At 44.3% G+C, this 15,026-nt stretch overlaps 2 protein-coding genes across 5 annotated transcripts; one reads left to right on the forward strand and one right to left on the reverse strand.

The window, feature by feature from the left end:
* The first annotated feature begins 1,233 nt into the window (after window positions 1-1,233).
* On the forward strand, window positions 1,234-6,130 carry crybgx (crystallin beta gamma X). The gene is made up of 6 exons (XM_071489747.1): window positions 1,234-1,340; window positions 1,810-1,858; window positions 3,306-3,427; window positions 4,228-4,363; window positions 4,713-4,852; window positions 5,877-6,130. Exons 1-6 carry the CDS (start codon window positions 1,297-1,299, stop codon window positions 6,007-6,009), a joined length of 624 nt encoding a protein of 207 aa, XP_071345848.1. The 5' UTR covers window positions 1,234-1,296; the 3' UTR covers window positions 6,010-6,130.
* A 13-nt stretch (window positions 6,131-6,143) lies between these two features.
* LOC139628240 (G2/mitotic-specific cyclin-B2-like) lies at window positions 6,144-10,022 on the reverse strand. 4 transcript variants are annotated; one of them, XM_071489738.1, is made up of 8 exons: window positions 9,631-10,022; window positions 9,359-9,472; window positions 8,503-8,760; window positions 8,268-8,426; window positions 7,427-7,663; window positions 7,161-7,301; window positions 6,965-7,075; window positions 6,144-6,887 (listed from the first exon to the last, which is right to left on the reverse strand). In XM_071489738.1, the coding sequence occupies exons 1-8, from the start codon at window positions 9,652-9,654 to the stop codon at window positions 6,777-6,779; spliced, it is 1,155 nt and encodes a 384-aa protein (XP_071345839.1). In that variant the 5' UTR covers window positions 9,655-10,022; the 3' UTR covers window positions 6,144-6,776. The 4 variants fall into 4 exon arrangements, with proteins under 4 accessions (XP_071345839.1, XP_071345840.1, XP_071345837.1 ...); XM_071489739.1 differs by having other exon boundaries at window positions 6,145-6,887; window positions 9,359-9,469; window positions 9,631-10,011; XM_071489736.1 differs by having other exon boundaries at window positions 6,148-6,887; window positions 8,503-8,763; window positions 9,631-9,989.
* Window positions 10,023-15,026: the final 5,004 nt, after the last annotated feature.

The raw sequence follows: 15,026 nt of genomic DNA on the forward strand, positions 1-15,026 counted from the left end.
AATATTTTGGGCCTGAATAGATCCCCTGGCTGTGAAAAGTTATAACAGGCATTTTCACTATCTTATGACAAATAAGAACTGCAGCTAAGAACAGTACTGAGTACAATATTGTGAGCACAGTTACTCTTCTACAATAAAAAATATGTATACTGAATTCATTTTAACTTTTTTAACCCATAAACAATCTATATGATATAATACAATACAAAATGTCCCAAAATTTAAAAATACAAACTGTAATGCAATAAACATTATAACAGAATCTACATTTCAGTAGAAACAACACAAATGATTCAAGAACAAAAACAACTGTTGCGCTCCATGTAAACACACAACCAGGAGGACATCACATCATTACATTTTGTTTTTGAAAACTTTTTTTTTAGTTTTTCAACTTTAATCTGAAGAAACTGAATCTGAAACGTTATACTTTATTTGCATAATAATGTAATTCTGTTATTGCTGCATCTATCTACTGTTGTCTCGTTCTTTTGCGTCTTCCCTTCTTCCTCTTCAGTATTTCCTACCTGATGGTGGAGGCTGTTCACACTGCTCAGATTGTAAAACCCTCTAACACAACTTTATGGTTGTATAAACTCAAATTTGAGATATTTAAATAACGTCCACATCACGTAACTAAGACTTGAATCTAAACAGACTGTTGAACCATCAGGTTCCCACTTGGATGTGTCAGAACAGTAAAACTGAATCTGTACATCCAGGTTCACAGAGGTGACACATACATAACGTTTCCACAGGAGAAGCCCCCGCTGTGAGTGCACCTCCCCTCAGGGTCGTGACCTCTTCAGTGAATACAGTGTGCTGGAGCTGGCCCTGCACAAAGCATGAATACAACCATTAACATAAGGTGCATTGTTTACACAGCACTGTTGTTAAAAAAATGCTGAATTGTTCAAAACCAAAACTGTTGGCACTGCACTCTGTTACATGTTAGTGTGCAGTTTGTGTGTGTGTGTGTGTGTGTGTGTGTGTGTATGTAAAGAAGCTGAACTCTCTGCTTGTTGTTTGCATGCACACACATTTCAATTGCTCTGTATGTGTGTGTGTTTGTATGTTTTTTTGTGCTCTGCATGCAGTTGCAGTGTTTGCAACAGCTGATGTGTATGTGCTGTGGACAGAGAAGACAACATGAGCATGGCTGTGTGTGTTTAGCATATCAATGAGGCTCCAGGGCCCCGGTGAGCGCTGCAGAACCACTCTGAGCTTTCTAGTACCTGTCGGCTCACCTCAACTCGCCGTATTTAAGGGGCTTTCTTGTGGCCTCGCAGAGCTGACATGAACATCTTTACTAAGGTCCCAGGATTAGCCCAACAAACCAGGTACGTTCAGAGTGCCGCGCACCAGCCGGGCTCACAGAGTCAGACCCCCCCGCTCAGAGGTGTCGCGGTGGGTGGACCCTTACCTCCACATCCCGCCTCCTGCTGGTTCTCATGCTCTGCTCTCTGCGACGCCTCCTTCACCAGTTTCCCAAAATCACCTGGAGAGTGATGATGGTTGTAGGAGACACGCACACATACAACTTGGGAGCAAGATGATGGTTTTCAGTTCGAAAAACTGAAGCACAACAATAGCACTAAATCAGTTTCAATCCTAATCTGGATCATAGGCATGAAAACTGTAAAACGGACAAAAGTAATGACATTCTCACAGGCCACAGTCTTCAGTTTCACTTGCACAACTTTAAGATGTCAACAGTTTGTTTCCGAAATGTCTTTGTGATTGTTCTATCGTTTGTTTTGATGACTTTGGGGTTTTTAATTACTCATTAAAATGCTTTTATATCTACAGCAAGCTGGGGTCTGTGCTCCAACGTGCCTTCTACGGGTCCAGTGGGAGGGTGAGTCAAATATAGTTGTTTTGTTGAAGCAAACCTGTAGAGATGGGTTACATCATTTACTGACTGGTGCTGTGGTGCATAACTGAGCGTAGCTGTAACGAGTGGTTGATTACTTGAAAAGTCAATTAAAAGAAAATTGATTAGCAGCTCGATTGTTTGTTTTAGTCAAACATTTGCTGATTTCAGCTTCTCAAATATGAGGATTTCCTGCGAATGAGTCCACAGGTTGTCCGTCAGCAGGTTACTATGACCTACAGTTAGGTTCTGTTGCTAGGCGACATCTAGTGGTTGTAGTAATGATGACAGGAGCAAAGGGAAAAGTGCGGTGACGTAGTTTATAGAGCGACAAAGTCCACGTCAGAAAATAATCGTTAGCTGCAAATTAATTTATATAGCATCATTCAGAACATTCAAAGTGTTTTGCAGAGGGATAGAAAAACCTTAAAAAGAAACACTGAAGAAACATTAAAATTGCATTTGAAAAATAAAAACAAAAGCCAAAAAAAGAAGGTGATCAGTTAAAGATTGAAAGTAGGTTTATGTTTGTAGCCCTGATTTAAATGAGCTGACAGTTTCAGGAGAGCTCAGGTGTTCCTGTTCCACAGGTGAACAGAGAAACTAAAGCTGCCTCACCTTGTCAGATTGTGGGAACACTGAGTTAACCTGTCGCAGGTGAAGCTGAGGGGTCCAGACTCAGGCTGAAAACAAGTCAAATTATCCTTTAAAGTAAATTCAATAAAACTCAAGTTAATGTTTTTAAAGACTTTAAAAGGTCAGTTAACAGAGTTAACAGAATTTTAAAAAAACGATCAGCTGAGGGGGAAACAGATATCTTGGTTTTGTCCCAAGTTTAAAAAAATCCCTCTGCTCATGATGTGTCCTGGCTGTGGCCTGTACACAAACAGCCCAGGTTTCCAGTCAAGTCTCTGCCTCTGACTGTTGTTCACAAAGACTTACATGCAGCACTTTACTCCCTGTGAAATCAGATGTCTTCCAACAAAATACTCCAGATGTTTCATGTTCTGTGTGTGTTGATTTGCACAAACCTCTGGAAGCTTTGTCGTCCGTTACCAACCTTCCACTTTGTGCTTTTCAAGACGCTGCAGGTCACAGCTCAGGTCGTTTTCGTCCAAGGTGACAGATTTATGCTCAATCTGGATAAAACCTGCATCTTTTACTGAAGCTACTGGCATAAAAACTTTGGAGGGAAAGACTAAATACTAAACATGTAAAGTTCATGTTTTATTTTTAGTCGTCAGAGAGTTTCTCTTTAAGAAGCATTTTGACACATAACAAAGCTTCATACACAGGGGCCCCCAGGAAAAGCTGGAGCTGCTTGAAATCCCCCAGAATGTCAAACATCCACTGATAATCAGAATAAATGTAAGTTTTATAAAATGCTCTTTCACTTTGTTGAAGTTTGCCTGATTTGAGTTCCTGCCCTCAGGTGACCCTTTTCGAGCAGAGGAACTTCGCCGGCCGACGGCTGGACCTGAGTTCTGACTGCGCCAGGCTCAGTGAGAAGAACTTCCCAGAGAGATGTAACTCTGTGCAGGTGGAGAGCGGAGCGTAAGTCTACATCACCACCTAAAGCAGGAGACGGGTCACTACAACACACACTGCTGTCCAGATGAGAAAGACAATGATTAACCAACATTAACTGCATGGAAATCAGTTTATAATTAATTCTACTCAAAGACGAAACCTCCACAACCAAAACAGGTCTCACTGGAGATCTTGATTTTAGATCTGCAAGATCAGTGCTGGTCTCCATCAGAAGATATATCTGTGGTTTAAGAACCAAAAACCATCTCAGTGTAGTTTTACATCTCCTCTCTCAGGCTTCTCTCTGGAGCTCTAGTAACAACAGGTCAGTCAGCCAATCAGAAGAGAGGATCTGAACCTCTCTTCTGATTGGCTGACTGTTTTCTGAGTGATCCAATAAGAATATAGCAGATTTCAGGTAACCACTCAGAGAAACCAAATCCTGCAAGGCTGGATGGTGGGTCCAGGTGGGCGGGGCTTGGTGGCGTGGCTGAGGGCGGTGACTGCTTTGTTGTGACATCACAAAGTTCCAGAAGTCCTGACGGCTGGTTTTAAGGCTCAGTGTCTGAATACAGGCTGTGTGCATTTCTCTGTGGACTGAGGCTTTGATACTTTCACAGTATTAATATAGAACCTAGACCTGCTTTATAATCACAAACACATGGACATCTACCTTTAGACTGTGTGGAGCTTTAACTTTTAGATTTGACAGCAAGATTATTCAGCACTGGCAAATTCTTCTGTTAGTTTTTTTTTTCTTTTCTGTCGCTGTGTCTGTTTGTCCTTGACTCTCGTCTCACCTTCTTCTTCTTGCTTTCTTACAGATGGGTCGGTTATGAGCACGAGAACTTCCGGGGCCGTCAGTACCTCTGGGACATGTCCGACCGGGGAGAGTACAACTGCTACGACAGGTGGTGTGCTCAGGTGGACCACGTCTCCTCTGTCCGCTCTGTCAAACAGGTGAAACACGAAGCCTATTATTAATAATAGGTATTTCTTAAGTTTGAATATAGTTTTATTATAGTTTTTTATAGTTGTTTTAAAAACTGAAACATCATTTAGTAAAGTTAGTATTTTTATGTAATTTAGTCCTAGGTTCCCCCTTTTTTATTACCCCCTTATTCCCTGTACTTCCCTCTTTGTACCCACAGGTGCCCATTGATACCTCAAATGTGGGTTGTAATCTGAATTGTCACTAAATTATTTGGGGTTTTTTGACACAGAAGTGCCTGCAGGGAAACTGTAAATGATAAACTGGATTTATTGTTGTATTTGGTTCCAGTATTTTGCATGTTTCTGTTTCTTCCAGGACAACAACCCTGCCAAAGCTCAGCTGTTTGAGCGAGCTGGGTTCTCCGGTAAGAAGATGGAGATCCAGGACGACATCCCCAACCTGATGAGCCGTTACAGCCTCAACAGAGTCGCCTCCATCCGCGTCCTCGGAGGAGCGTAAGTGCAGCACGACACCAGAGAAACATTATTTTTCTATCATTGGCTGTTTGTCTCATTTGGCTGCACGATACTCACAAACATGCTGTGATCATTACAGGAATCACTAAATTACCTCTACACTCTAAATAATGAGCAAATCACTAATGAGTTCACATTATTATTGTGTCCCATGGTGCTGTAATTACTACACTCCCGTCCTATGGGTGGCTCTAAGGGCATCATTCATTTATAGATCAATTCGAAGCCATTCTAACTAATCCACAAAAAGGTTTGGGGTTGCCAGGTTGTGGAAAAAAAACCCTTTAGCAGAGATTTATCCTTTCTATTTATCATAATGTTATAATGTAGTAATAACAGGCCATGTGCCTGCAGTTAGTCAGTAAGTAATAAAGGGTTTTACAATAATTCATCCAATTTGCAGTTGCAGTTGTTTAAACCACCTACCTTCTGTTCCCAGAGGTCTTTCTAGGTCAGTGGTTCCCTGGCCTGCGATGATATTGCAGGTGTGCCAGCAAATCTGCAAAACAGAACCATTTAGATGAAAAGATGTTTTCACAAAATATGTTTTTAAATGTTTTAAAACAAAATTATCTTTAAAAACATTTTTCTTTTCCTGATTTCAGTTCAGTCCTGCATGTTCGATTATCATGAAATTAAAAAGTGCTCGGAGAAGCTATTATCTGGCCTTTGTATTGTTCTGGCGTTGAATGTGGGGCACCAACATTTTTTAGATTTCCAAGTGGGCCATGATTTGAAAAAGGTTAGGAGCCACTGCTCCTGGGGTCTCTGTCCTGACTTCAGTCTGACTTGAGGCAAAGTCTCATAAATACAAGACTCCATGATTAGCAGTAACTCATATGAACATTTATTTATCCTGATACTGTAACTGCATGTCTCACCAGATTCATCAGAACAGGCACAGTCACACACTGTTATTCATATAAAGTCAACATGAACACATCGATGTGAACTGCAGATTACAGAACTGTGTGTGTGTGTGTGTGTGTGTGTGTGTGTGTAGGTGGGTGGTGTATCAGGAGCCAAACTACAGGGGGCCTCATTACATCCTGGAGAAGCGTGATTACAACAACTTCTCTGACTGGGGCAGTCAGAACGGCACAGTTGGCTCCATGCGTAGAGTCCGCTTCAACTAAACGTCACCAGCCCCAAGCTACTTACTAACTACTGTCAACATGGCGTCTACACACACACACAACCTGTCAGCTTTACTTACACACCAACTTATTTTTACTAATAAACTGTTAAAAAAAACAATGTGTTTTGAATTATTTCATTTAATTTTATTCGGTGAAACTTTGATTCTTTCACTCACTGAAATGTTCATTACTGTGGAAACTGATTCAGCAGCGCTGCACATTCAGAGTTATGACATAAGTGAAAGATTTACAGAACATTTAGTTTAAAAAAGATTATGCCACACAAGGTCTTGATTTTATGAACAGCTGAGCAACCAAATCCAGAACAAAGCTGTTTATACATAAGCTGCTAAAGACCAAGTCTGCTAAATTACAAGACGTGTAAAATATTTTATACAGCTTATTACCAAAGTAGACGTATCCATAAATTCCACAACATGGAATCAAAATGCATGATGGAGGACTGAAAGGACAGACGACTTTTGCTCAAAGGAAAAATAAATACGGCAAAAAAAAAAAAAAATTCCAATTGCAAACAGCTTCTGACTGGAAACCAACTTCTCAGCTCCTGTTTGATTGACAGTGCAGTTCAAGGTGCACTGGAGAAAAACACCATTTAGTAGCCAACATCTGAAGAAATCACAAAACTTGGCTTAAAAGTTATATTAACATTTAACATTAACATTTTTATAAAAACCTTTGGACAAACTTCTCTAGTTGTGATCAGTCTAAAATAAAGTGCAAGTGAAACGTCAAAGTTCGCCTCAAGGGTTGTTGAGCAGAGCAGCCGCCATGTTCTTGATGAGCGGTGACTGCAGCTGAGGGATGAGGCTGATCTTCATCAGCTTGCTGCTCGAGTACTTGTTCTTCACAGCCTGCAGAGAAACACATTGTTTAACTTCATTATCTCTTCACACAAAAATCTAACTCTGCTCTTTGACAGAAAACTCACCAGGAACTTTGTTCTGCCTTCATTCACAGTCACAACGTTTTTGGCGATGTGCTGCATGATGGGCTTCAGATGGGCCTCGTCGTAAGTAGAGTAGTGCTGCTGTGCAGGAGACTGACGAGGGCAGAACAAGTGAGTTTAGTTTCAGCAGCAGAGACGCAAATTATAAACATTAACCAGTCACTTGAATTAAACTGACCCAGGACAGCCCGCCGAGCAGCTGCTGAGCGAGACACAGGGAGGCAGCGGCGACCTCAGAGGGCCGATAGTGCACCATGTCGTAGTCGAGGAGGGTCAGCTCCATCAGGTACTTGGCCAGTGTGTGTCTCTCTACATCAGACTGAGACAAACGTCCAGAACACGCTGAGAACTGAGGACACTTGGAAACATTTTGCTAAGTCTTACCATTGGTCGCTTTAAAAAAAAAAAAATCAATAAATCCAAGTTCTACAATTACAGACTCACACTGGCCACCTTTGAAGCCCGCCGGAGGAAGTGCAGTGGAAGAGGACGTCCCAGCTGGAAACTGAGGGTCCTCAAAATCACTCGCTCCATCGCCCGAATCTCAGACTTCGTACATGCATCGTCGGTGATGTAGGCAAAGTCTCCGACCTCTGGAGCGTACATCTCCTCATATTTACAGGCCACCAACATGGCCGTCACACCAGCAAGCTGCAGCTTCCTGCGAGACACCGGCTGGACCTGAAGACAGCAGGAAAGAGTTTTATAAATAAATGGGCCTAATGCAAGAACATTTTGTCCTACAATTCCTTTTCCTGTGAGGCTTGTTGTGTCCAAGGTGGATTCACTAACTGATGGTACGACCCGTTCATGAGGAGGTGAGCAGTCATGAGATCTGATCTGATCATTAGCACAAACACCACCTCAAAGACTAAAGTCTCCTTATCATTTATATCACTTCACACTGCAGCACTTCAAGTCCGCCGTCAGAAGTCAGTTAAAAACTAATTTAGAGTCAGTGGTCATCATGGAGGATCCAGAACAATTAAGAGAGTCACAGTCTGCTAATGATACATGTGTGGGTGACGCGTCAGAGGAGCAGTCACTGATATTAGACGAGAGAATATCCCAGCCTTCAGCAGGTGATGTTACACTGTCAGGTGTTAGAACAGGATGATACGGGACAGAGACCTGAATGAACCAGCCAGAGTTTAACCACAAGTACTGAAATGTAGAAGCTGTTGTGACAAAACGAAAGTTAAAACAAAAGAGTAAATTGGAAAGTGGTGGTTACGACTGGTTCGTGCTTGAGGCCCAATGAGGAGACACCTGAGACAGGCCTCACCTGCAGAAAACGATCCAGGATGGCAACTGTGAGGTACAGAGTCTCCTGCAGCAGCTGGAACCTGGAGTGGACCTGGACCAGCCAGTCGATCAGAAGAGCTCGCATGCGTTCAGTGATGTCATAACCCTGCATGTAGTTGGGCCGTACAGCCTGCTCCACCTGTAGAGACACAATGCTGTCAAACAAAACAGCAGAGAGAAGAGCAGCAGGTTTGGCCGAGTGGAGAATAAATCACCTCCAGGACGTGCAGATACTTGTAGATATCTTTGACGTATTCTGAGCAGAGCTGCGGCAGGTCCCCGTCCTGCTCGTCCACGTCCTGCACAGTGAGCAGCGCCTCAGAGAAAGCCTGGCACAGTTCCTCCTCCTTCATGGACACGTCAGCCGACCCCTCTGAAACCGAAGGGACGGGATCTGCAGGGGCTTGGACCTGGATTACCGGAGGCTCCACCACAGGGGGTTTGGCTTTGGCTGGTGCTTTGGCTGGTCCCCTCTTCTGAGGAAACAAGTCAGATGCAGCTTTTAGTTTTGGTACGTGGGTCTTGTTAAATTAAACTGTAAATGAACAAGGTTCAAGTTAGGAAGAAAACCCGAGCCACTACAGCAGCTTTCCTTCAGTGCAGCGTCTCATTAGTGAGGTCCAACACTGGTGCTGGGTGATAAGGTCTGGCTCACAATCGTGTTCAGGTTCACCCCTGAAGCCTTGGTTGAGGTTGAGGTCAGGGCTCTGTGCAAGAGCTGCAGCTCATAAAGCCAATTCAGATATTAATCACTGGTTGGCAAAATGTCAAAATAAAAATCAAACTCAGTTTCCTACGGTCCAAGTTAACATATGCAGATGTTTTGTCTCACCTAAATATATTTAGACATTAACAACAGAACAATGTTTTCATGGAGCTTGTGCTCAGGGTCAGTGCCGTGTTTTCCTCCCCTGCAGCGTCCACATACTTTTGGACACATAGTGCAGCTTGTGTTCAGTTTGTCTCCGGTCATCGTGTGATTCACGGACCCAGAGCGCAGCTGCAGCGGCCTCAGCCCGCAGGGAGCCCCGCCGGGAGAGAAGGGGCCGTGCGGCTCCGCCATGTTGTTACCTTCGTGTTGACCGCCGCCCCGGGAAAGTTGGTGATCTCTCCGAGAGCGGCTCTCCTCTGACCCGCTGCCGTGGCTTTACCCATCTTCGCCGGGTTCGCTGCGGCCGGCCGCTGCTTCGAGAGGAGGAAAACCAACCACAGAGTTACTGAACACGGATAAAAATCAGACTGTGACGGTTATAAAGGCAGAAGCGCCGCGGGGAGCGGACAGAGGAGCGGCGGACAGCTCCGCTAACAGCGGGGAAACAGCGACATGGACTCGGGTCACTCACAGCACAGACTTCCACAGACGCCATGTTGAACAGCGGCAACGGAGGCGTCAACCCGGGACTCAGAGAAGCGACTCGGTGATTTATTCAAGCGACAACCGACACAAGTTACCGACGAGATCCGGGAGCACCGGGACGAGCAGGGCAGCAGCGGGGCCGGGAGCAGCAGCGGGGCCGGGAGCAGCTGGACACCTGTCCGCGGAATCTGGTTGGATAGACGCTGGCAGGACGCTCCTGATTGGCTGACAACCTCAGGTCATTTGAACATTGCATAAAAATAAAATGATCTGATAGATAAATATGGAACAGACGGAAGGAATATACACTTATTAGTTAATTATTTCCGAGGTTGTGCCTGAGAGAAGTGTATCCTGGCGCCTGTTAGTTTACATTATGCGCCACTTCCTGTCTCCTCGGTCCACTCTACTCCCCAAACAAGGACACCTGCTGTGGGGCAAGTCCCCATGTCACCCGGGAGCACAGCAGCGGTGGAGCCGACGTCATCCAAGTGCGTCCCTCCTGGTGTAATGGTGGGCAGAGCTGTCACACCTTTGTGGGGAGATGGTTCAGTCCCGGTGAAGGTCACCAGTTTCACAGAAAAGCCCCTCACCCTCAGAAGAAATCGCAAACCTGCCGATGTTTTCCCCTGTATTGCAGTGGGAGATTCCACACTGTTTCAGGGCTCCTGTCAGAAAGAGAAAGACAGAAAAAGTAGGTGACAAAAGGCACAATGATAATGCTAAGCTAAAACAGAGACGGCTAAATGTGGGCCTCCGCGATGCTGATATTGACAATTGACGAGTGAGCTCCTCCTTCAAGGTTGAGCTGGTTAAACTGCTGGAACAATACCAGGACGTGTTTTCAAAACACCACCTAGACTGTGGAGAAGCCAAGGCTTTTGTGCATAGAATCCGGCTTATAGGCGACCATCCTTTCCGCCTTGCATATCACAGGGCGCCTCCAGCTCACTACCAAAAGATACGTCAAGTATCTCGTGATGGTATGGGAATGGATACCTCGGGGTATGTACAGACTTCCGGCGGTTGAATGCCAGGACTGTCAAAGATGTTCATCCCCTGCCTCACCAGTTGGACTGTTTGGCAGCGCTTGGCTGGAACACTGTTTTCAGTACCATGGACCTCACATCAGGTTTTTACAACCTACCCATGCACGAAGAGGACAGGAAATATACCCCCTTTACAACACCACTGGGCTTGCATGAATACAACTGACTGCCACATGGCCTTTGTAACAGCCCAGCATCTTTTATGAGGATGATGCTAAGCATTTTGGCGATCTAAACTTCAGTAGCTTGCTGTGCTATCTTCACGACCTCTTGGCCTTTGCCCGATCCAAACAAGAAGCCCTCAATTGGCTGGAAGATGTTTTTCAGAGGCTGAGGAAGTATAATCTGAAGCTGAGCCCAAAAAAATGTCATCTGTTGTGGCGGCCCATGAAGTTCCTTGACCACATTATCGACGGTGATGGGGTAGATGTTGACCCGGAGAAAGTTGAAGTTATCACCTAAATGTCAAAGAGAGATTTGATGGAGGATGATGGCTGCAAACCTTCAGTTCAGAGAGTGACAGAGAGCATTTTTGGGGATGGAATTTTATTACCCACCTTTCACACCCAACTGCTCCTCCATAGCAAAGCCTCTTTTTGCTCTCACAGCAGTGAGAGGAAAGGTTGGAAAGCTAAGAATCCTGGTGTTTTCAGGAAGCTCAAGCCCACCGACTGGACTGCTGATTGTGACTCTGCTTTTCTCAGCCTAAAGGAGAAACTCCTGAACTGTGCAGTGCTCACACACCCAGCCTTCTCCAAACCTTTTAGCCAGTCCATGGATGCCTCACTTGACGGCCTTAAGGCAGTTTTTTCCCAAGTGCCTGAAGGTGAAATCAAGGCACGCCCAATTCCCTTTGCTAGTAAGACCCTCACTGGTTCGCAAAAAAAGTACCCAGCCCACCGCCTGGAGTTTTTGGCACTCAAGTGGATTGTTTGTGAAAAGTTTAGTCATTGGCTAAAGCATCACTCCTTCACAGTGTGGACCAATAGCAATTCACTAACCTATATAATGACCAAACCCAAGCTAGATGCTTGCGAACAGTGATGGGTTGCCAAGCTGTCCTCCTACACATTCAATCTCAAACATATTCCTGGAACAAAGAACACCGTGGTAGATGCCTTAAGTAGGGACCCATTCACCAAGTCAGTGAGCCATATGAGAATCTTCTGGCAGAGGCAAGGAGGAAGAAGTCCAGGATGTCTTTCGGTGCAAGGTCCAAAGTCTCCAGGTGAATTAACGAGGGGGTGTGACCACAAGTGTTCCACAGGACAACTGTTCGGGGAATCAGGCTCTTTCTGATGTCAAGTCCATCTTTGACACTCATGTTGAATGGGAGTAGGCTGCATAGTCAAGAGCAATACAATTTATCAAGGCTCCTCCTCAGGTGGCACCTCCAGAACAAGACCCACACTCAGCTTTCTTTCTTGATGAATTTCGGCACAGCCAGGGGTTGGATCCACTCACTGGGGAGGTCCTGCCCTTTGTACAGCAAGGTCACCTGCCACCTAGGCAAGAGCACAGCCCTTGTCCAAGCAGTGGCACCAGTAAAAAATCCAAGACGGAATCCTCTATAGAATCACCAAAGATCCCTTAACCAGACGGAAACGGTGTCAGTTTTTCCTGCCTGCCAGCTTGAAGGTCAAGGCCCTTTCACGTGTGCATGATCTCGCAAGGCATCAAAGGCAAGCCAGAACGCTGTATCTCAAATGGAAAGAGACATCAAAGAATATGTGAAATGTTGCCAACGATGCATCCTAACAAAAAACCCCAGAACCAGCTGCCTGAGCTTTCTTGGAGAGCATACGCACCTCTGCACCTATAGAGTTGGTGTGTATAGATTTTTGGAGTGCTGAGGATAGCAAACAAAGAACAGCGGACATCTTGGTCATAACAGGCCACTTTACAAAGTTGGCTCATGCGTTCCTCTGTGTTAATCAAACTGCAAAGCAAGTTACAAAAAACTGTGGGATAATGTGTTTTGCATATATGGATTTCCACAGTGAATACATTCAGACCAGGGAGCCAACTTCGACTCAGCCTCACAGGGATTGCCAAGTCTCACACCACTGCATACCATCCTATGGGCAATGGACAAACTGAGAGGTTCAATAGGATGCTTGGCAATATGTTGCGTGCCTTACCACTAAAATCAAAACAACATTGGGCACAACAGATACAAACCTTGACCTTCGCCTACAATGCTACCATCTGTGAAACAGCTGGATATGTCTCGTTCTATCTGATGTATGGTTGAGTCCCCAGACTGAAGGATTCAGTCGTGGTTGACTACATGACCTACGCCAAGAAACGGATCACAAACCTCCAAGAAGCTGCCAGCATCACTCAGCAACATGCAATGAAACAGCAACAACGTCAAGCGGAGGTTTACAACAAGAGAGCTTGTGGCATTCGCTTGAACGTGGGAGACAGAGTTTTGCTTGCCAACAAAGCTGAAAAAGGCAAAAAAAAAAAAAATTGTTAGATAAATGGGAGGCCACTATCTATACTGTAACTGATCTGAATACCCAGAATCACATCTACAAAGTCACAGATGAGAGTGGCAAAACCAAAGTTGTGCACAGGAACTTGATGCTGGATGTGAGCTTCTTGCCCGTCCCAGGTCAGACCAGTGAGGAGCTGGATTCAGGTGCTTCAGATGAAATCGGCGAGTTTCATCCCCCCTCCATTGATGCTCGGAGTGGTTTGGCATTAGAAGCTTCTGAGGATCGTACACGGTCATGGATATGTGTGTCACCTGATGCTGATTATGAATCTGTGGGAGATGATAAAGAGTCAGTGATGGAGGATAAGATGTCATGTTCCCCATCCAGAGACTTTGATCAGCTGGCACCTGAAAGACCTCAGTCAGACTGTCAGTGATTATGGAAGCACAGAAGAAATGGATCAGGCGTTACCTGTGAGAGACATAGCAAGTCCTACTGTCCCCCCTGAAACATGCATAACTAATAAAGACTGTGACTCAGTATGCAATGTCCTGACCCAGACCAGACAGAGTCTTGTAACATCAGTCCACCCATGACAGTGAAAGAATACCAGATTACCAGAATACCAGCAAAATTAAGGAGAGGTGAACGTAACAGATGCAAGGATTATACTATATTTTTGCAATTTTTCATCATATGTGGTTTAATTTGTGTTAATTTCACCAAAATCCCTTATTTGTTCTATTGTTTCCAAGGTTCCCATAGTTGTTCCTGAGAGAACTGTATTAGCCTGAGTTTTGGAGCCTTCTAGAGGTTGTTAATGTACGTTACGCGCCACTTCCTGTCTCTCGTCAGTCTGCAATGAGCTTGACTGTGAGAGGCAGTTTTTTTTTAAGCAGCAAATTAATATGTTAATTCAAGTGTACAGAGTAGTTTGTTCTTTTAAAGTGTCAATTGGGCAATCGGCTTTTCTACCATTCTGTTGTGTGTTTAACATGTAAAGTGAGTTATGAGAGCTTTGTAACCTATCTTAAAAGACGTTTTTGCTATGAGCATGTGGGCTAGTGGCTGCCATTTTATCTTCACGTAAGATGCACATTAAGCTGTTTTCTCTTGTTAGTTGCATTATTGTCAAGATTTAGCTCGGCTGACCATGCTTTACTCTTTGTGAATCCACTGCAGGAATAAACCTGAGTTTGACAAGTTATGCTAGTTTCCAGTGTCTGATCGTGCACCAGAACACAACACAGTGTAGTCGGGGCCTGCAGGCCGTTCCGGCTCCAGACAGACAGACAGACAGACAGACAGACAGACAGACAGACAGACAGATAGATAGATAGATAGATAGATAGATAGATAGATAGATAGATAGATAGATAGAAAGAATGCTTTATTAATCAATTGGGGACATAAAACTGTTCATATTATAATAAATGACATTATTAATGATCACTTTATTGTTTTAGCTGCTTGAGTTGGAGCTGCCTTTAACTACTATATAAACATTTAGGTAGTTTGGCCCAGTGGTTCCCAACCCTGGGGTCAGGGCCCGCAAAAGGGCCAACAGATAAATCTGAGGGGTCATGAGAAAAAAACACAGTTCTCTTCCTCAATTTTACTTTTCTCTAATCCTTGTGTTTTTGCCAAATATTGGAGAGTATTAAGGCAAAGTATTTTCAAGGACCTGTGTGTCCTCACCAGTTTAATTGGCTTTAAATGGGTTTGAAGTGCTGCAGGTGCCAACATTCAGAACAGGCATTGTCACAAATTAGGAGATCAAACCATTTTTATATAATTACAGAATTCACATGATCATAATAAACAGCTCCTCTGTTGAAGAATTTCTTGAGATTGGGCAGCAGCTCTTTCACTAAAGGAGGTGTGATGAG

Source organism: Trachinotus anak, unplaced genomic scaffold, assembly GCF_046630095.1.
Source record: "Trachinotus anak isolate AG129_WGS33_773 ecotype Australia unplaced genomic scaffold, CSIRO_AGI_Tana_v1 ptg000011l, whole genome shotgun sequence".
In the NCBI taxonomy this organism is placed as follows: domain Eukaryota; kingdom Metazoa; phylum Chordata; class Actinopteri; order Carangiformes; family Carangidae; genus Trachinotus; species Trachinotus anak.